Source organism: Capra hircus, chromosome 1 (assembly GCF_001704415.2).
Source record: "Capra hircus breed San Clemente chromosome 1, ASM170441v1, whole genome shotgun sequence".
In the NCBI taxonomy this organism is placed as follows: Eukaryota; Metazoa; Chordata; class Mammalia; order Artiodactyla; family Bovidae; genus Capra; species Capra hircus.
In genome coordinates, this window is record NC_030808.1 from 118,670,552 (window position 1) to 118,691,026 (window position 20,475).

Consider the following 20,475-nt stretch of genomic DNA (forward strand, 5'->3'; position numbering starts at 1 on the left):
ACTTCTGTGACTATACCTTTAGTATATGTTCAGTAAATGTTTTAATTTTATCATCTGCCTGCACTACCCTAACCATCAGATAGCTATTCCCTCACTTTCCTGGTAAATTATTACCATGGAGAAAAAGAGACTTTGGTTCAAATATTAGAAAGTCCACACAATCTTTTAGGAAAAAAAGCCTTTTTGTTGTTGTTCAGTCACTCAGTCATGTCTGACTCTTTGCGACCCCATGGACTGCAGCACGCCAGCCTTCCCTGTCCTTTACCACCTCTCAGCGCTTGCTCAAACTCATGTCCATTGAGTCAGTGATGCCATCCAACCATCTCATCCTCTGTTGTTCCCTTTTCCTCCTGGCTTCTATCTTTCCCAGCATCAGGATCTTTTCCAATGAGTGGGCTCTTCGCATCAGTTGGCCAAAGTATTGGAGCTTCAGCTTTGGCATGAGTTCATCCAGTGTGAATATTCAGGGTTGATTTTCTTTACGATTGACTGGTTTGATCTTCTTGCTCTCCAAGGGACTCTATAGTATCTTCTCCAACACCACAGTGCAAAAGCATCAGTTCTTCAGCACTCAGCCTTCTTTTTGGTCCAACTTTCACATCTATATGTGACTATTAGAAAAACCCATAGCTTTAACTAGATGGACCTTTGTCCACCATGATTTTAGTTTTTTGAATGTTGAGTTTTAAGCTAGCTTTTTCACTCTCCTCTTTCACTTTCATCAAGAGGCTCTTTTGTTTCTCTTCGCTTTCTGCCATAAGGATGGTATCATCTGCATGTGTAAGGTTATTCATAGTTCTCCTAGCAGTCTTGATTCCAGCTTGTGCTTCATCCAGCCTGGCATTTTGCATGATGTACTCTGCATATAAGTTAAATAAGCAGGGTGACAATATACAGCCTTAACGTACTCCTTTCCCAGTTTGGAACCAGTCGGTTGTTTCATGTCCGATTCTGAGTGTTGGTTCTTGACCTTGTGTACATATTTCTTAGGAGGCAGGTAAGGTGGTCTGGTATTCCCATCCCTTAAAGAATTTTCCAGTTTGTTGTGATCCACACAGGCTTTAGCATAGTCAATGAAGCAGATGTTTTTCTGGAATTCTCTTGCTTTTTCTATGATCCAGTGGATGTTGGCAATTTGATCTCTGGTTCCTCTGCCTTTTCTAAATTGAGCTTGTACATCCAGAAGTTTTCAGTTCACGTACTATTGAAGCTTAGCTTGGAGCATTTTGAGCATGACGTTGCTAGTGTGTGAAATGAGTTTAATTGTGCAGTAGTTTGAACATTATTTGGCATTGCCTATTTTTGGGATTGGAATGAAAACTGACCTTTTCCAGTCCTGTGGCCACTGCTGAGTTTTCCAAATTTGCTGGCATATTGAGTGCAGCACTTTCACAGCATCATCTTTTAGTCTTTGAAATAGCTCAGCTGGAATTCTATCATTTCTACTGGCTTGGTTCGTAGTGATGCTTCCTAAGGCCCACCTGACTGCCCACAATGTCTTGCTCTAGGTGAGTGATCGCACCATCGTGGTTATCTGGGTTTATCTTCTTTGTTATCTTTGGTGGTTATCTTCTTTGTATAGTTCTTTTGTGTATTCTTGCCACCTCTTCTTAATATCTTCTGCTTCTGTTAGGTCCATACCAATTCTGTTCTTTATTGTGCCCATCTTTGCATGAAATGTTCCCTTGGTATCTCTAATTTTTTTGAGGAGAAAAAAAGGCCTTTTAGTGTATTGATTTTAGAAGTTTGGGAATGTTTGTTTAAATCTGGTTGTAAGCTGATAGTCTGTGATCAGTTCCAGATGAGTTTGATTTTGCCTGCAGTGTTTAAATTTTTTCGGTTATTTCCAGTATTAAAATATGTGGATGTTCTGCACTTTATACATATTGTTTTTTCCCTAATTATAAAACATTATTTACAAAGTTTTCTCTTGATAAATGGAAGATCTGGTAATGCAGGATACTGATTTCTACTTGACATCATTTGACTGGAGCTAGGTAGCAGCTGTTGCATTAATTAGGCATATCCCTTCTTAGTTTTACCACCTGTTCCTTTTTTAAAACTCAGTCTCCTTGGTTATGTTTTGTATGCGTTTATGTTTGTGATCTAAATTTTAGTGTAGATTGTTTAGAATATTTAAAGGTGAGTTTGGAAGATAAATACTTAGCAGTGTCTTCTCACTTATTTACTTGTTTTGTCCTTTTTCAGTTCATTTCCTTTCTCAGGCTTTTCAGATGTTGAGAGTAAACTTTCAATAAATCCTGAATCAGAAATAATTCTTTGAAATCATTCCCCATTTTCTCAGATTGGGTTGCTACACTCAGTGGTTCTGTTAGTGAAAGCTCTACCTTCTCAAGTAAACTTACTATTTTACTTATCTTACAACCTTGGTAATAGGTTATCTTATGTATTTAAACACTTCTATCTCAGTTTCTTCTGGCATTCTGATCCTAAAAACTGCCCTTCCCTTCTCATTATTGGTCCTCCTCCATGTTCTTTTTCTTGCTAGTCTGCCCAGTTAGATACTTTTTGTTGTTGTTCAGTTGCTCATTCATGTCCGACTCTTTGCAACCCCGTGGACTGTAGCACTCTAGGCTTCTCTGTCCTCCACAATCTCTTTCTCTTTTACTTCCAAGTAAATTTGCACGTGACAGTTTTTTAACATGATTCTTAATGGGACTTTATGTAAAAAAATAACTATTAACTTCTCATTTTTTCCCTCAATTATAATAGGGTAGTTCCTTTTGGTGCAAACAATACTTTTACCATGCCTCTGCAAATGACATTTTGGGGAAAAGAAGAAAATAGAAAAGCAGTTTTAGATGAGTTAAAGAAACGTGGATTTAAATTGGGACCTGCACCAAAATGTAAGTTTAGGGTTTAATATACTATTATTTTGACACTGTAAGATGCCAGAATTATAAAACATTTATTCTCTTAAGTAATAGTTTTGAGTTTGGTTGACTAATTAGTACTGAAGCCTCCAAGTTCTTTTTTAGGACTATTTTTAAGGAGATCCCTGAATTTTTTTTCTTTGTTTTGAAGTAACAATAGATTCATAGGAGGTTGCACACACACACAGAAAAATGTATAGGGAGGGCCCTCCCCAGATTTCCCCCAGTGATAATACCTGGAAATCCCTGATTTTAAACATTCTTTTTAATAAGTAATAGATAAAAAGAATTTCCTAATAGAGAATGAAAAAGTATTATTTGTGTTTCAAAAGTTCAAATCATGTGAAATTCTTTTAATGTATTTTTTGAATGACCTTGGAAATTTACCTTTAAAATGTTTAAAACATATATTAAGGAAAGTTTTAATTTAGCTTATTAGACAAGCTTTAAAAACAATTTACTAAAAGATAATTTTGTATTCTTTCATTTTGTAAATTATAGCTTTAGGGTTCAGTTTGGAAAGTGGTTGGGGCACTGGAAGAGCTGGACCAAGCTACAGTATGCCAGTTCATGCTGCAGTACAGATGACAACAGAACAGGTGTGCTTTTTTAAAATTTTGTAACCTGAAAGTGAATTTTAAATGTTGAAGATTGATGTTTAAAAATGAGATAAGTATGCATGTGCTAGTGTTAGTGATTTTATATTGTTATGAAGTGTAGAATAAATAAAATATATTGTAAATATTTATGTATAAAGAAAGCAGTGATAAGGAATATATCTATATATGTATATTCAGGCATACATTGAGACATACATTGCTATATATACCTGGAATATTTTATTGTGTTCTGATGTTTCTTATTATTTGAAAATTTTTAAGTGTTCATAATTTTTAAAAAATTGAAGCTTGAAACTTACTCCTTCAGTAAGATTGCAAATTCAGTGCTAAAGAAAACTAGTTCCAAATCTTTGGCCTTAGTCTTTTTCTTACTTTTATCTACTTTGTGATCCAGGATACTATTACATTAGGTTATGTGAAGTATGTGAAGTGGCTCAGTCATGTCTGACTCTTTGTGACCCCATGGACCGTAGCCCACCAAGCTCCTCCATCCATGGAATTTTCTAGGCAAGAGTACTGGAGTGGGTTGCCATTTCCTTCTCCAGGGGATCTTCCTAACCCAGGGATTGAACCTGGATCTCCCACATTGCAGGCAGATGCTTTACCGTCTGAGCCACCAGGGAATTACATTGGGTTAGTTTGGGGGAAAATGGATATAAAATAGTGAAATCAATCTTCCAATTACACAATTACATTAAAAAACATTAAAACTTTTTTTTTGGTCTCTACTCATCAGTGTTGGAGAAGGGGATGGCACCCCACTCCAGTATTCTTGCGTGGAAAATCCCATGGACGGAGGAGCCTGGTAGGCTGCAGTCCATGGGGTCGTGAAGAGTTGGACACAACTAAGCGACTTCCCTTTCACTTTTCCTTTTCATGCATTGGAGAAGGAAATGGCAGCCCACTCCAGTGTTCTTGCCTGGAGAATCCCAGGGACACAGGAGCCTGGTGGGCTGCCGTCTGTGGGGTCACACAGAGTCGAACATGACTGAAGTGACTCAGCGGCAGCAGCAGCAGCAGCAGCGGTGTTAGCCTTTTTATATTCTAAGGTAGTTAGTGTGTTTTCTCTGTTTATTGTTAGAAGGGCATGAGCCTGTGTCTGGTGGGTAAACCCCAGATTACTTTTCTTCACTTTTAGACTTGGCATGGTTTCTTCTGGACTGATGTTCTATATTTATTTGGTAATTTACAAAAATAATTATAACACATATGTTACTACAAAATTGGACAAGATCAGTTTAAAGAACCAACTAAATTAGCATTAAGATTCAAATTATTGTAATATTTTGTTGCATATAGCAAGTTTCTGATTATAGTATTAATCAATGTAATGTCATTTACTTGAAAAAGTCAAATATACCTGATAGGATATGCTAAAATGGTTTGAATACAGCTAGTAGAATCATAGAATTTCAGTGGCAGAAGGAACCTTAGATACACTGTAAATCTAGTTCATTCTGTTTGTTTTGCAGTAATAAGATACAGGGCCATATAAATTAAATGTCTTGCCCAAAGTTATATAAAGGTTTGTTTGTGACAGAGCTGTGACTGAAACCCAGGACTTCAAACTACATCCTGTATTTTTTCAACTATAACAGAGCAGTGTAGTATCTCAAAGAATTAATATATTTCATGTACCTTTTGGTATGCAACTCTTTGAGTTAAATGACTTAAGTCTCTGAATTAAGTGCAATTATTAATTGGTTTGTTTCACTGTTTCTTGTTGCTCTTTATGGTAGCTTAAGACTGAGTTTGACAAATTGTTTGAAGATTTAAAAGAAGATGATAAAACTCAGGAAATGGAACCAGCTGAGGTACTGAGCCAGTATTTTCTATCTAAAACTATTCAAAATTTTAAAATGTAGTGTTACTATATACATTTTTTTTTTGATCAGAAGATCAACTGTTTTCCAGATTCTTTGTGGGGTTTATTATAAGAAAGGACTTATTGTATTTCTGTTTATGACATTTCTTACAGGCTATTGAAACACCATTGCTTCCACATCAAAAACAAGCTTTAGCTTGGATGGTTTCACGGGAAAACAGTGAAGAACTTCCACCATTCTGGGAACAGCGAAGTGACTTATACTATAACACAATAACAAATTTTTCTGAAAAGGACCGACCAGAAAATGTTCATGGAGGAATTTTAGCTGATGATATGGGTTTGGTAATTATATTTTTTATTAAGTTCATAACATTTTATTTTTTAACTAAGTTTTTTTTTAACTTTATTTATTTGACTTCATTGGGTCTTTATTGCTGCACACAGGCTTTCTCTTGTGGCAAGCAAGGGCCACTCTCCAGTTGAAGTGAGCAGGCTTCTCATTGCAGTGGCTTCTCTTGTAGTGGAGCACAGGCTCCAGAGCTCACAGGCTTCAGTAATTGTGGCACACAGGCTAAGTAGTTGCAGCTTGTGGACTTCAGAGCACAGACTCAGTAGTTATGAAGAACAGGGTTAGCTGCCCTGTCGCATGTGCTCTCTTTCTAGTCCAGGGATTGAACCTGTGTCCCCTTCATTTCCAGGCAGGCTCTTCTCCTCTGGGCACCAGGAAAGTTCAGTAACTTAAGATTTATATGAAGTAATCTTAAAGTAGATAGAGTTGGGAATATATTGGTGCCGGTATTGGAATAGATATCACTATTAGTGTAGAATGTAGTTTTTCCTATGGTTTTCACTTAAAATAATGCAGAATTTTTCTTCTTTTTCTTTCTTTTGGCTTGTTTGCCCAAGGTACAATTAAAATAATTGGCAGTAATGATATAAACATGTTTCTCAATTTCTTTTGAAATTTAAGATTGCTTATCTTTTATAGGTTTTATTAAAGGAAAAATATGATTTGTTACATTAGCATTTTTTATACTTTTTGGTTTTGATAATAAAATGAATTTTTCATTTTAACTCATTACTTGCTAACAGAACTTGCATATTTTTCAGTGAAAAGTGCACTCCAAAACGAAAACAGTTTTGATGAGAAAACTGGCATTGTTTTACATTTTTGCAAGTCTCTTTAATGTGTAGCTTAATACTTAATAGCTGATTTGTTATACCTGTTGTTTCATTCATTCTGTTGTTTTCATTGAGATATACAGAGAAGATTAGTCCTCACACAGATATGTATTTGAAAGAGGTGTACTTTAGCAGTTTTTTTTGATAACTGGATCTTCTTTGCTAGAAGATCAAAATTAAGTAAGTGTTAGTTTATTAAAGGGTCTCCCTGATAGCTCAGTTGGTGAAGAATCCGCTTGCCTTGCAGGAGACTCCAGTTCGATTCTTGGGTCGAGAAGATCCACTGGAGAAGGGATAGGCTACCCACTCCTGTGTTACAGCTTGCGGGCTTCTGTCTAGTAGTGGTAGTTGTGGCATGGGCTCCAGAGCATGTGGGCTCTGTAGTTGTGGGGCATGGGCCTGGATCCCCCTGAGCATTTGGGATCTTAGTTCCTTAGCCAGGGCTCGAATCCACATCCACTGCATTGGAAAGTGGATTCTTAACTGCCAGACCACCAGTGAAATCCCTATTAAAGGTTAATAGTTATAATCTGGAACTTTTCTTTTTGGCTGTGCCATGTGGCATGCAGGATCTTAGTTCCCCAACCAGGGGTTGAACCTGTGCTCCCTACACTGGGAGTGCAGAGTCTTAACCCCTAGACTGCCAGGGAAATTCCGATAATGTAAAAATTAAGTATCATGTCAGTGAACTTTTTGTACTCTGTTCTGTTGAAATTCATTGGTGTAGCTGCACATTGCATGGATATTTTATCCATGCATGATTTTGTAGCATTAGGTATTGCTCATTTGGAATAAATTGGTTCACTGAGTTACACAGATCTGCCAAATGTTGATGCATTTCATTATATAATATAAAAAATTTTACATTCATTGGTATTACTTCTGATCTTACTAAGAAAGACATTTACATTTGGGAAGCTTCTGTGCTTATGGTGTTGATACAAGTTTTCTAATATAAATTTTGCTTAAAAGCTCAAATTTTATCATTAACCACAAACATTGTCAGTTTTTTCCTTTGGAATTGATGGGCTCACTTTGCTCATAGGCTCACTTTATTCATTTTTCAAGAAAATGTCTGCCGCTCAATCATAAATAACTAGCTGTCAGTCATTCTTTCAAGTTAAAATGGTGATACTTGAAAATGATAATGTGTGGTAGTTAGTTGAGCTGCAGTTCAGTCTCAAGTGATTTTTCTCTAGATAATGTTCATGTTTTGGTATGCAAAAGAAGTATTTTGTGTTCTTCCCATCTTATTACAAGAATAGTTAAAAGATCCATACTTAAAAGAGGTGAGATTTGGTAAAATGAATGTACTGCTTTATCAAGAGTATTCTTAAAGTAAACATTTTTTTTTCTTTTTACTGTATGTGTTAGTTAGAAATACGATGACTCCTGGTATAGTACAGTGCCAACTGCTTTGTTTCATGCTAAGGCAGCAGCAGCAGCTTTGCCCACCATTGCAATTTTGTGGAATTACTACAAATATCCAACACAAAGTTTGAGTAATATCAAAATATTTTTGACTGTACACACTCCTAAAAGGGCCCTAGGGGGAACTTCTAGGAGCTGTGGACCAGACTTTGAAAACGGCTGCTTTACACTGCTTCCAACTTGAAAGAGATTTGTTTCTGTGTTGCTCACTATAAATTCAGCTAAATAGTGGAAAATAATGAAAATTTTTATATTTCTGCTTTTAAAAAATACAAAAGAAGTATCTTGTCCTTTATGCTGTATTGATAAGGAATAGCCTTTAAGTTTTGAAATTAAGTTTAATAAAATAAAGACTCATCTTCATACTGGAATTACTAATCATTTTAAGTTAGCTTTGAATTATATGGCAAGCAAATAGTTGTGGTTTCATGATAAAGTTATTAGTTCAGGGTTAAATGTGAAATTTTAAATGGCAGTTGTTCAATAAAATAACGTTTCTCAAAGATGCTTATAGTATTTTAGAGTAAATTACTTAATAACTCCCAGTAATACAGAATGGTAAGACTTTCCTAATATAATCAGTGAAATAACTTCATTAATATATATATATTATTTAGCATAATAATCAGGACACTTCTGTGGCCCTGAATGCTATTTGATATTTTTTTTTACTTTATTTGAAAAATTGGTTTTGAAATGTTACCTGGTATTCTGGGTTTCAGAATCTGATCGTTTTTCTTTGTAAAACATTTTATAGGGCAAAACTCTGACAGCCATTGCAGTGATTCTTACCAACTTCCATGATGGCAAGTCTCTTCCTGTTGAAAGAGTTAAGAAAAATCAACTGAAGAAGGTAAAGTATTAGTGTTCTTTTCCTAAGCTCTCTGGTTTATTGTAAAACTTATTTTGTCATTAAAAAATTATTGGCGAAAAGTTGATAATACCCAGTTTTTAGAGGTATGATGAATGGCCTTGTATATTGCTGATGAGAGTAAAAGTTGATACTACATTTTGAAGTCAGTTTGGTAATATGAATCAGAAGCATTAAAAGCATTTATAATCTTTGACTCAATAATGCCGTTTAAAAAAATTGTCTGAAGAAGTTGTCAGAAATATATTCCAATGAGAAAAATACAGCTTTATTACCCCAGCATTGTTTTAAAGGCAGAAAAGCAATACCTTTTAATAAGATGATAATTAACTTATTGTCAAACTATAAAATCCTATTTTTGAAGAATACTTTCATGATCTTTTTAAGTTAAAAAAATTAGGCCAGGTACATCTTCTATAGAATTTGAATCTTCATTTGTAAATACATATTTGTATATGTCTTAAGTGTAGTCACACGTACTGTATGTGCCAAAATGTTAATAGTGATAATTCTGTCTTATTGATGAGTGTATGGGTGACTATTCTTGATACTTAACTTATGTGTGTTTTTATATATAGTAAATATACATATAATATATTTATATTCAGAACCACTTCAGTATTCTTGCCTTGAGAACCCCATGAACAGTATGAAAAGCCAAAAAGATAGGACACTGAAAGATGAACTCCCCAGGACGGTAGGTGCCCAGTATGCTACTGGAGATCAGTGGAGAAATAACTCCAGAAAGAATGAAGGGATGGAGCCAAAGCAAAAAACAATACCCAGCTGAAGATGTGACTGGTGATAGAAGCAAGGTCCAATGCTGTAAAGAGCAATATTGCATAGGAACCTGGAATGTTAGGTCCGTGAATCAAGGCAAATTGGAAGTGGTCAAACAGGAGATGGCAAGAGTGAACGTTGACATTCTAGGAATCAGCGAACTAAAATGGACTGGAATGGGTGAAATTAACTCAGATGACCATTATATCTACTACTGCGGGCAGGAATCCCTTAGAAGAAATGGAGTAGCCATCATGGTCAACAGAAGAGTCCGAAATGCAATACTGGGATGCAATTTCAAAAATGACAGAATAATCTCTGTCGTTTCCAAGGCAAACCATTCAATATCACAGTAATCCAAGTCTGTGCCCAGACCAGTAACACTGAAAAAGCTGAAGCTGAACAGTTCTATGAAGACCTATAAGACCTTTTAGAACTAACCTCCCAAAAGATGTCCTTTTCATTATAGGGGACTGGAATGCAAAAGTAGGAAGTCAAGAAACACCTGGAGTAACAGGCAAATTTGGCCTTGGAGTACAGAATGAAGCAGGGCAAAGGCTAATAGATTCTGCCAAGAGGATGCACTGGTTATAGCAAACACCCTCTTCCAACAACACAAGAGAAGACTCTTCACATGGACATCACCAGATGGTTGACACCAATATCAGATTGATTCTATTCTTTGCAGCCAAAGATGGAGAAGCTCTATACAGTCAACAAAAACAAGACCAGGAGCTGACTGTGGCTCAGATCATGAACTCCTTATTGCCAAATTCAGACTGAAATTGAAGACAGTGGGGAAGACCACTAGACCATTCAGATATGACCTAAATCAAATCCCGTATGATTGTACAGTGCAAGTGAGAAATAGATTTAAGGGAGTAGGGCTGATAGAGTGCCTGATGAACTATGGATGGAGGTTCGTGACATTGTAGAGGAGACAGGGAGCAAGACCATCCCCATGGAAAAGAAATGCAAAAAAGCAAAATGGCTGTCTGAGGAGGCCTTACACATAGCTGTGAAACGAAGAGAAGCGAAAAGCAAAGGAAAAAAGGAAAGATATACCCATTTGAATGCAGAGTTCCAAAGAATAGCAAGGAGAGATAAGAAAGCCTTCCTCTGCAATCAATGCAAAGAAATAGAGGAAAACAATAGAATGGGAAGGACTAGAGATCACTTCAAGAAAATTAGAGATACCAAGGGAACATTTCATGCAAAAATGGGCTCAATAAAGAGCAGAAATGGTCTGGACCTAACAGAAGCAGAAGGTATTAAGAAGAGGTGGCAAGAACTATACAAAAAAGATCTTCATGACCCAGATAATCACAGTGGTGTGATCACTGACCTAGAGCCAGACATCCTGGAATGTGAAGTCAAGTGGGCCTTAGGAAGCATCACTACAAACAAAGCTAGTGGAGGTGATGGAATTCCAGTTTAGCTATTTCAAATCCTGAAAGATGATGCTGTGAAAGTGCTGCACTCAATATGCCAGCAAGTTTGGAAAACTCAGCAGTGGCTACATGCCTGGAAAAGGTCAGTTTTCATTCCAATCCCAAAGAAAGGCAATGCCAAAGAATGCTCAAACTGCTGCACAATTGCACTCATCTCACACATTAGTAAAGTAATGCTCAGAATTCTGCAAGCCAGGCTTCAGCAATACGTGAACCGTGAACTTCCAGGTGTTCAAGCTGATTTTAGAAAAGGCAGAGGAACCAGAGATCGAATTGCCAACATCTGCTGGATCATGGAAAAAGCAAGAGAGTTCCAGAAAAACATCTATTTCTGCTTTATTGACTATGCCAAAGCCTTTGACCGTGTGGATCACAATAAACTGTGGAAAATTCTGAAAGAGCTGGGAATACCTGACCACCTGACCTGCCTCTTGAGAAACCTGTATGCAGGTCAGGAAGCAAGTTAGAACTGGACATGGATCAACGGACTGGTTCCAAATAGGAAAAGGAGTACATCAAGTCTGTATATTGTCACCCTGCTTATTTAACTTCTATGCAGAGTACGTCATGAGAAACACTGGGCTGGATGAAGCACAAGCTGGAATCAAGATTGCCGGGAGAAATATCAATAGCCTCAGATATGCAGATGACACCACCCTTTTGGCAGAAAGTGAAGAAGAACTAAAGAGCCTCTTGATGAAAGTGAAAGAGGAGAGTGAAAAAGTTGGCTTAAAGCTCAACGTTCAGAAAACTAAGATCATGGCATCCAGTCCCATCACTTCATGGCAGATCAATGGGGAAACAGTGGAAACAGTGGCTGACTTTATTTTCTTTGGCTCCAAAATCACTGCAGATGGTGATTGCAGCCGTGAAATTAAAAGACGCTTAACTCTTTGGAAAGAAAATTATGGTCAACCTAGATAGCATATTAAAAAGCAGAGCATTACTTTGTCAACAAAGTTCCATCTAGTCAAGGCTATGTTTTTTCCAGTAGTCATGTATAGATATGAGAGTTGGACTATAAAGAGAGCTGAGTGCAGAAGAATTGATGCTTTTGAACTGTGATGTTGGAGAAGACCCTTGAGAGTCCCTTGGACTGCAAGAAGATCCAACCAGTCCTTACTAAAGGAGATCAGTCCTGGGTGTTCATTGGAAGGACTGATGTTGAAGCTGAAACTCCAGTACTTTGGCCACCTGATGCAAAGAGCTGACTCATTGGAAAAGACCCTGAGGCTGGGAAAGATTGAGGGCAGGAGGAGAAGGGGACAACAGAGGATGACATGGTTGGATGGCATCACCAACTCAATGGACATGAGTTTGGGTAAACTCTGGTAGTTGGTGATGGACAGGAAGGCCTGGTGTGCTGTGGTTTATGGGGTCGCAAAGAGTCGGACATGACTGAGTGAACCAAACCGAAGAATTAATAAAGAATTAGTTTTATAAGGCAAATAAGTGCTATTAGAATGAAATGGTTGTTCTTCATTCTCAACTGAAAGTCCAAAGAACTTATAATGGGAAATAATTTAAGTACAAGGTATATGCAAAATATTTTTTTCTTTTGGACTTTTCTCTGCTACTGTTCTTCTGATTTCTTCATTTTCAAAGATGCTGCATATCGGTTTCCTACCGCTGTTTATTATTTTCCATTTTCTTAATTTCTAAGCTTAGTTGCATTTCCTTCTTTGTACTTTTATTGGAAGTTTAACTATGGTATTAACATGTAAGATTCAGTCCCCTACCCTGAATATTCCAGTGTTTTTTACCTTTCTTTTTTCCCTACATTTTAGTTATTAAAACTGAAAAATAGTTCCTAAGACTATGTAGAACTTCATTGTTAATTACCTGTTTAACAGTAAGGCATTCTTTTTTCCCCTTAAGATCAGCCATACATTTAATGTGTTATGTAGTAGAAAGGCTTTACGATATTTTGTTTGCTACATTAGTTGAAATTGAGACTGAAAATGTGATTTCCAGCCAGGCATTTACTGCAATAGAAATTTCATTATGTTAAATAGATTTGGAAATTGCAAACTTACAGAGTAAAAATTAAATTCCATGAGATGGGAGCATAGTATTTGATAGTTTAGGCTTTATATGTACATTTTTTTTGACCTTCATGAAGAAAAGGTTTGCTGAGCCAAGTCATTGAATGTGAAAAGAATAATGTAAAGGACATCCTTTGTTTTGTAGATAAAATTTTAAATTATTTCTCCATGCTATTTAATATAAGTGATTATGCTGATTACTGAGGAAGACTGGGTAAGATGTCTTGACTGAAGGCATTTTTAACATCTGCTTCTTGGAGCTAATGCTTTTAAAAATTAATTATCTAATTTCTAGTCACATATTTCTAAATATGGTATATCTTGGATTTTTAATTTGTTTAGACTCATACTGTTGAAAGGGGATAGATTTTCTTTTTAACCACATTTTTAGAGAAATGTAAGCTCTAGAGGGATTTTTTAAAATGTTTAAAATTATCTTTTAAAAAATAAAATAAAATATCTTTTATTGGCCTTAATTCTAGGTAAAAATTACATTGTACTCCTGCTATCCAATCTTGAACCCACTCTGAGGTTTTGAACCCACTCTGAGGTTCAAAATAATGATCTTCCTTTCACAATATACCTACCTTTCTTTTTAAACTGAAAGAATTAATTTAATTAAACCCAATTTTATTTGTCATTCCTTCATACAGAATCAAGTCTAGAATTAAGTCTAGGAACCCTGCCCTAGTAGACTCAGTTGAAAATATTTTCACAGAGAAGTATAAAAGTTTGCTTTCATAGAAGTTCTTGTGCTCACATAGATGCATTTTTGAAACAAAGAAACAGGAAGGGAAAAGAACAAAGAATTGGCAGGAAAATCCCTGACAGAGCAGGGGAGCAGGCACTCTGATACCTGACTATTGGATCTACCCACTCTAAGAATTACAGAGAAAAAAGGGATGTCAATGGCAGCTTAGCTTCATTATAGATCTGTTATCTATTGAGAAGGGACTCTAGGTTTGAAAGTTTCTAGTGTTAGAATTCCTTTTAATTTTGAAGTAAATCTCATTCATGACTGTTTCTCACAGTAATATGCCATTTATAATTGAAGTTTGCTTTTTTGTATTTCTTTTGAAAAGGTCGAGACAGACTAGTTTTCTTTTTTTAGATACCTGTTGAAATTTTTTTTCAATTTGTATGTTTTTCCTCTTAATGTACCTCCTTGCATTGCTCCAGAATAGGGTAGCCATTTAAGTAGTCTTTATTGTATAAAGTAAAGCAGTATAAAATAGGATATATTTTTAAGTTTACTTAAAACTGACAGCAGTACTATGTAAGAAATATGCCTTTTCATCTAGGAATGTAATGTTTATGATGAATCTATGGAATTTGGAGGAAACAATACCAGTGAAAAGGCAGCTGGACTAATCAAAGGTAAACCTTCATTTTGAACATGACCTTATAGATTTTTCCGATTTAATGATGTAATTCCACCTCTGGCTTTAGTACTGTACAAAAATTTCAGATTTTTTTTTCTAAAGAATCTCATGAAAACTGGTAGTCAAGAAAAATTTCATGAAGGAGGCCATGATGAAATTGGGTGGTAGCACATTAAAGAATCTGAGGAAGAACATTTTTGGTTGAGAAAAAAAGCCCCAGGAAAGGGCAGGTAAAAACAAAACAAAACAGAGTATCTTGCTCTGGGACCTCAGAATAGTTTGTGGTATTTATAATGTAAAGAAATAACTGAATATGAATAGGTAGGCATGAATAGCAGCAGATTTAGATAGGTTAGAGCCAAATTAGAGGAGAAATGAAAAGGGATGCAGTTATATGGTTGCATTTAGCAGTTAGTGACTTTCGTAAAATTAATTTCTGAAGATTGGTTAGAGTAGAGCAAGACTGAAGATATTTTAAAATAAGACTAGTAGATGAAGAAATAGAAATAACATCTGTGTTCTGTTACTGATTTTGCTATGTTTGAGACAGGGGCAAAATAGATGGAGAGAGAGACAGAATTGAGGGCTTCGAGGTGGGGGCAGGGTTTAGGAAAAAATTTTGCATGTAATGGAAAGAATAATTTGTTGGCCTTTGGGAGGAAATATGATCAAGAAAATAGGTAGATGAGTTAGCATGAGAAGGAAAGGAAATAATGCTGAGGAAAAATATAATATTTGAAAGAATTAAAAAATTTAAAAAAAGGAAAATTGGTTAATTTATAGAAGATGACATCTGATTTTCTTTATAAAGTGAAGTAGGTCATCTGCTGAGAGTAAAAGGAATTTAAAATCTGGGCAGAGGATCCAGTGTATGATAGTATAGCTATTCCAGGTGAGTGGGTAGGGAGGCGCTGTGATAGGTAGAAGAGTTGCTAAGTGATACAAGGTTGACAACTGAGATTGGGAAGTGTACATTTATTATACCACTTGTTTACCGTTCATTTTTTTCTGCAGCAGCTCTCAGCTGCCTTGGTATAGCAGGAAATACAGTTAGTGTGGGGACTGATTGGATGACTACAGGGGAAACAACTAGGTTACAAAAAAGTTGAAGTTACTTTTGTGAGAAAATACTAGATTAGGAAACTAGCTATTGAGTTAGAAAACCAACGTTTTAAGAAAGATGTTTCTTGTCTGAGATAGTTTACTAATACTCTTTATCCTTTTCTTTGAAATGGAAGGATCTAGATGTAGTGGAGAACCCAGTATTTCAGATGTCAAGGGAAAGAATAAATATCCCAAATCAGAATTCTCTAGCTCCCGCCCCAAAAGGTAAACTCTATTATGGTTTGATTTTATGTACTATGTTTAAACTCTTTCTCTATTTTCTTACATATGCAAGAAAGATATGACCATTATCTCCACAACATAGTTCTTTCAAATACATTCTTTAATTTGAAACTGCTAAAATCATTGTGACTTAGGGAGGTAGACTGTTCTCATTTTGTAGGTTAAAAAGTAACATTAATATATAAAAGAAGTAATCGGTAATTTTTAATAATCACTATCTTTCTATCATTTTCCTGTTTCTTTCACATAGGAACTGAGATCTCACTCTTGGGTTTTTTGTTTTCATTGAGACTTAAGAAGAGTTTTCTTTGTGAATTTAAGGAGTTGAGAACTGATGTATATTTATTGGACGACTTGACAAAAGCATTGTTTGCTCATTTGAGTTGTTTCTCAATTCACCTTTAGTAGAAATAAAAACGAAGAAGGCAATGGCAAGCCACTCCAGTACTCTTGCCTGGAAAATCCCATGGACAGAGGAGCCTGGTAGGCTGCAGTCCATTGGGTCGCTGAGAGTGGGGCACGACTGAGTGACTTCACTTTCAGTTTTCACTTTCATGCACTGGAGAAGGAAATGGCAGCCCACTCCAGTATTATTGCCTGGAGAATCCCAGGGACAGAGGAGCCTAGTGGGCTGCCGTCTATGGGGTCGCACAGAGTCAGACACGACTGAAGTGACTTAGCAGCAGCAGCAGAAATAAAATATGATAAAGTTGTTTATGGACAGTATTATATTCATGTAGACTGGAAGGAGAATTTGAATAAAACCCATAATGCCCCTCTGATTTCCACTTGAATTGTTAAGTTTATATATTTTACTTATTTCTGAGGTAGATCTAAATACTTGGCTTTTGTGTTTTTTTGTTCACTATCAATACCTGCAGGTATGACCCCAAATCTGAGTCCCTCTTAGCTATTCTATTTGAAATAGAGATTTCAAATCTGGGGATTTGTTAATTGTTCTGTCTTTAATACCTGTCTGAACTGAGTATAAAACCAGGACTCATCAGTTTCCCTTTTATCTAGATCTCAAATCTTATATAACTCTGAACTGAACATGAGTCTGGGTAACAGAGCACTATCAGCTGGACAGGATTAGGTTCAAGGGTGTGGAAATAATGATGACATGGGAAAAACAACAACTAACACACAAACTATTAATTAAACTATTAATTAAAACATAGAGATATACATACTGTATAGCCGGGACTATTTTAGAGGCTTTACATGTGGTAACACATTTTATTGTACAGACTGAATTGTATCTTTATTCCTATTTTCCGAGTGAGGAAACTGAAACTTAGAAGAATATTAGGTAATTTGCCAAAAGTCACATAGCAAATAAATGGTGGAATGGAGATTTGAATCTAGGCAGTCTCATTCCACAGTCCATTGTTTCTAGGCACTTAAACATAGTACTGTACTGCTTCTACACGGAATTTATAAAAGTTTCCATTATGAAATAATTACATTTTTGCCTCTTAGCTGCTTACTTTATATTGGAGGGTTTTCTTTGATAATCAAAATCACTTCTTTTTTGTTCTAGTTTTATACAAGTATTTTAATTGAATTACCAAATACTGAATAAAGTGTTGAAGAGATTACTATTCTAGAAGGTTTACTTTCTCAAATTTATTTTAATAATCATAATACTGTATTATGTACAGTTAAATGCATCTGGCTGTGAAAGCAAAATGCTTTTAGCAAATTTGGCTTTTATTTGTCAAATAAAATTTTTTTCCCTTGAAATTTTCTCAAAAAATAAACCAGGGTAAGACAAAAGCATTTGTATTACATTTATTAAACATAGATTTTATATCCCATTTTATTTTGGGTTGATAAAAAAATTGTGTATACTTAATTTTAGGAGAAAACCTGCTGCTGTACAGTACACTGAAAGTAGTGATTCAGAGGAAGTTGAACCAAGTGAATTGCCACAGAAAATGAAAGGTAATATGAAATGAGTTTGATTTGATAATGTGTCCTGTATTTTAATTTCCTAGTGTGACCACATTATATTTGGTTTTGTTTTTAGGCAAACTGAAAAGAACACAATCAGAGACTAAAATCAGAGTAAAAGGTATGTGTATACATCTCAATATCCCCTATGTACACTTAAAGATTATTAAAGTAATCATTGATTTGTATCTGTCTAGCTTGGAATTCTTTAGTAATAGATCTTAAATTTGACTACTTTTTACATTTAAACTATTTGTGGAGTTTACCAGGGGTGTTAAATGAATGAAGCAAATTGAAAGAATAGTTTCAAATTAAAGTCTAAGAGAAAATATTTAAACTGACTTTAGACAAAACAAAAATCTTTCTACTGCTTATGAAATGACTTCAATAAAACCTGTTTTGTATATGTATAAATTGTAGTTACAGAAGTGGGGTGAGACTGCCTTTTTGTCAATATAGCTCAGCTATTATATTTAGCATTATACAAATTTACAAATGTTGAGTATCTTTACTTTTTCCTTTGTCTTTAAAACATCTTTACTTTATCTCCTAATCTGGTTGTATCATATTCCTAGGTTAAGAAATTGTGTTGCATTTGGAAGATAACTTATCACCATTTGACTGATCTGAAAATTTGGCAGCATCTTCATTAAAAGTTAAACACCTGTTTCATTGAAAATATTCTCCTTCCACGTAGGAGCTGAATCACTTTGCATTTGACTGCTTCTACTTTCATATTTCTTCCTTTGGAGAAGCTTCAGTTTATCATGAATGACTGTTTCTTCTCTGCGCTAGAAAGATGCTTAGTGTCAAAAGAGGCAGTTTTGGTTACTAGAAATTATTTTATATTTATTTAATAATACAAACTCTTTAAGTTTGTAAGTGGTATTGTTTCCTATCCTTAGAGAGTTATCTGTACTTAAGTACAGGAGAGAATTAGTTTTCAAATTTCTTAATGATTCTGTGGTTTGTACTTCAGCAGGGTCTTCTAAGGTTCAAGAGGATGCAGAGTTTGAATGTGCACTTACTTCATCTACCCCTGCAGCAAAAAAGAAAATGTTGAAAAAGGGTAAGTAAATCTGCTTTTGTTTGGTTTATTTTTTCTGTTTCTCAAATAAAATTTTAAATGACAAAAGTATAAAATCATATTACTAGAAAAAAGTAGAGAAAAAATAGTCTCATTTTTTAAAGTACAATTTATTGTACTTGTATTTTCCTATTCTATTTGTTTTAGTTAGGTCAAAAATATGATGGACAGAGGTCTCTTACTCATCTGAGTAGCAGAGATATTGTTTCTAGTAAAGGCACAGAGCAATTTATGGCTGTTTTAAAACTTAATTTAATTTGGATTAATTAGAATTGTAAATATTTATTATTGGTATGAGAATTTGTTTTTCAATTAAAAATGTGAGTGATATTTATTATTACTTTATAATTTGTAATTCATAAGAAAGTGACACTGCTTAAGAGTCTAAATATTTGAAATGGAAAGAGATTGGACTGTGGTTAAAGAGATCTAGCAAATTATTTTATCTCTGTACCTTAGTAACTTCTGTTTTACATATTGAAGATGCAGCAGACAAGCCTATTTTCATGGGGCTTATGTCTATTGATGAGGTGGAAACATAAACATGTAAACATAATTTAAAATGTTTTTAATTTATTTTTTACTTAAGTGTGGTTGCTTTACAGTATTATATGTTACAGGTATACAGTTTTTAAAGGTACTACTCCACTTATAGTTATTATAAAATATTGGCTATATTCCCCATGTTGTACAATATATCCTTGTAGCTCATACCTAATGTTTTGTACTTACTCCTCTATCTCTCCTTTGCCCCTCCCCTATTCCTTCTCCCCACTGGTGACCACTAGTTCTCTGTATCTGTGAGTCTACTTTTTTGTTATATTCACTAGTTTGTTGTATTTGTTAGATGATTCTTATAAGTGATACCATACAATATTTGTCTTCTCTGTCTGACTTATTTCATTTAGCATAATGCTCTTCAAGTCCAGTCATGTTGTTTCAAATAGTAAAATTTTATTTTTCTTTTTGAAAATAATATTGTTTTATTTATTTTTGTTGTTGTTCAGTCACTCAGTGTCTTTGAGACCCCATGGACCACAGGATGCCAGGCTTCCCTGTCCTTCACTATCTCCTGGAGTTTGCTCAAACTCATGTCCATTGAATTGGTGATACAATCTAACCATCTCATCCTCTGTTGTTCCCTTCTTCTCATGCCCTCAGTCTTTCCCAGGATCAGGGTCTTTTCCAGTGAGTCGGCTTTTCGCGTCAAGTGGCCAAAGTATTGGAACTTCAGCATCTGTCCTTCCAATGAATAGTCAGAGTTAATTTCCTTTAGGATTAACTAGTTTGATCTCCTTCCTGTCCAAGGAACTCTCAAGAGTCTTCTTCAACACCACAGTGTTGGACCTCTTCATGGTCCAACTCTCACAGACATCTGTGACTACTGGAAAAACCATAGCTTTGACTAGATGGACCTTTGTCAGCAAAGTAATGTCTTTGCTTTTTACTACCCTACTAGGTTTTTCATAGGTTTTCTTCCAAGGAGCAGGAGTCTTTTAATTTTGTGGCTGCGGTCACCATCTGCAATGATTTTGGAGCCCAAGAAAATGGTCTGTCACTATTTCTGTTGTTTCCCTATCTTTGCCATGAAGTGATGGGAC

General features: G+C 35.4%; 1 protein-coding gene across 3 annotated transcripts in view; it reads left to right on the forward strand.

Annotated features, from left to right (window-relative positions):
• Positions 1 to 20,475, forward strand: part of HLTF (helicase like transcription factor) — a 59,753-nt gene that overhangs the window by 10,778 nt on the left and 28,500 nt on the right. For 2 of the 3 annotated variants that reach the window (XR_001918158.1, XM_013965843.2), the window contains exons 4-13: positions 2,734 to 2,867; positions 3,396 to 3,493; positions 5,254 to 5,328; positions 5,493 to 5,684; positions 8,713 to 8,808; positions 14,404 to 14,479; positions 15,723 to 15,813; positions 17,696 to 17,778; positions 17,864 to 17,908; positions 18,767 to 18,856. Coding sequence is in view for 2 of the 3 variants with exons in the window: in XM_013965843.2 (XP_013821297.2) it covers positions 2,734 to 2,867; positions 3,396 to 3,493; positions 5,254 to 5,328; positions 5,493 to 5,684; positions 8,713 to 8,808; positions 14,404 to 14,479; positions 15,723 to 15,813; positions 17,696 to 17,778; positions 17,864 to 17,908; positions 18,767 to 18,856 (980 nt within the window). In the remaining variant the exon portion in view is untranslated. The remainder of the gene's footprint in view (positions 1 to 2,733; positions 2,868 to 3,395; positions 3,494 to 5,253; positions 5,329 to 5,492; positions 5,685 to 8,712; positions 8,809 to 14,403; positions 14,480 to 15,722; positions 15,814 to 17,695; positions 17,779 to 17,863; positions 17,909 to 18,766; positions 18,857 to 20,475) is intronic. The other variant, XM_013965848.2, reaches the window with a different exon arrangement.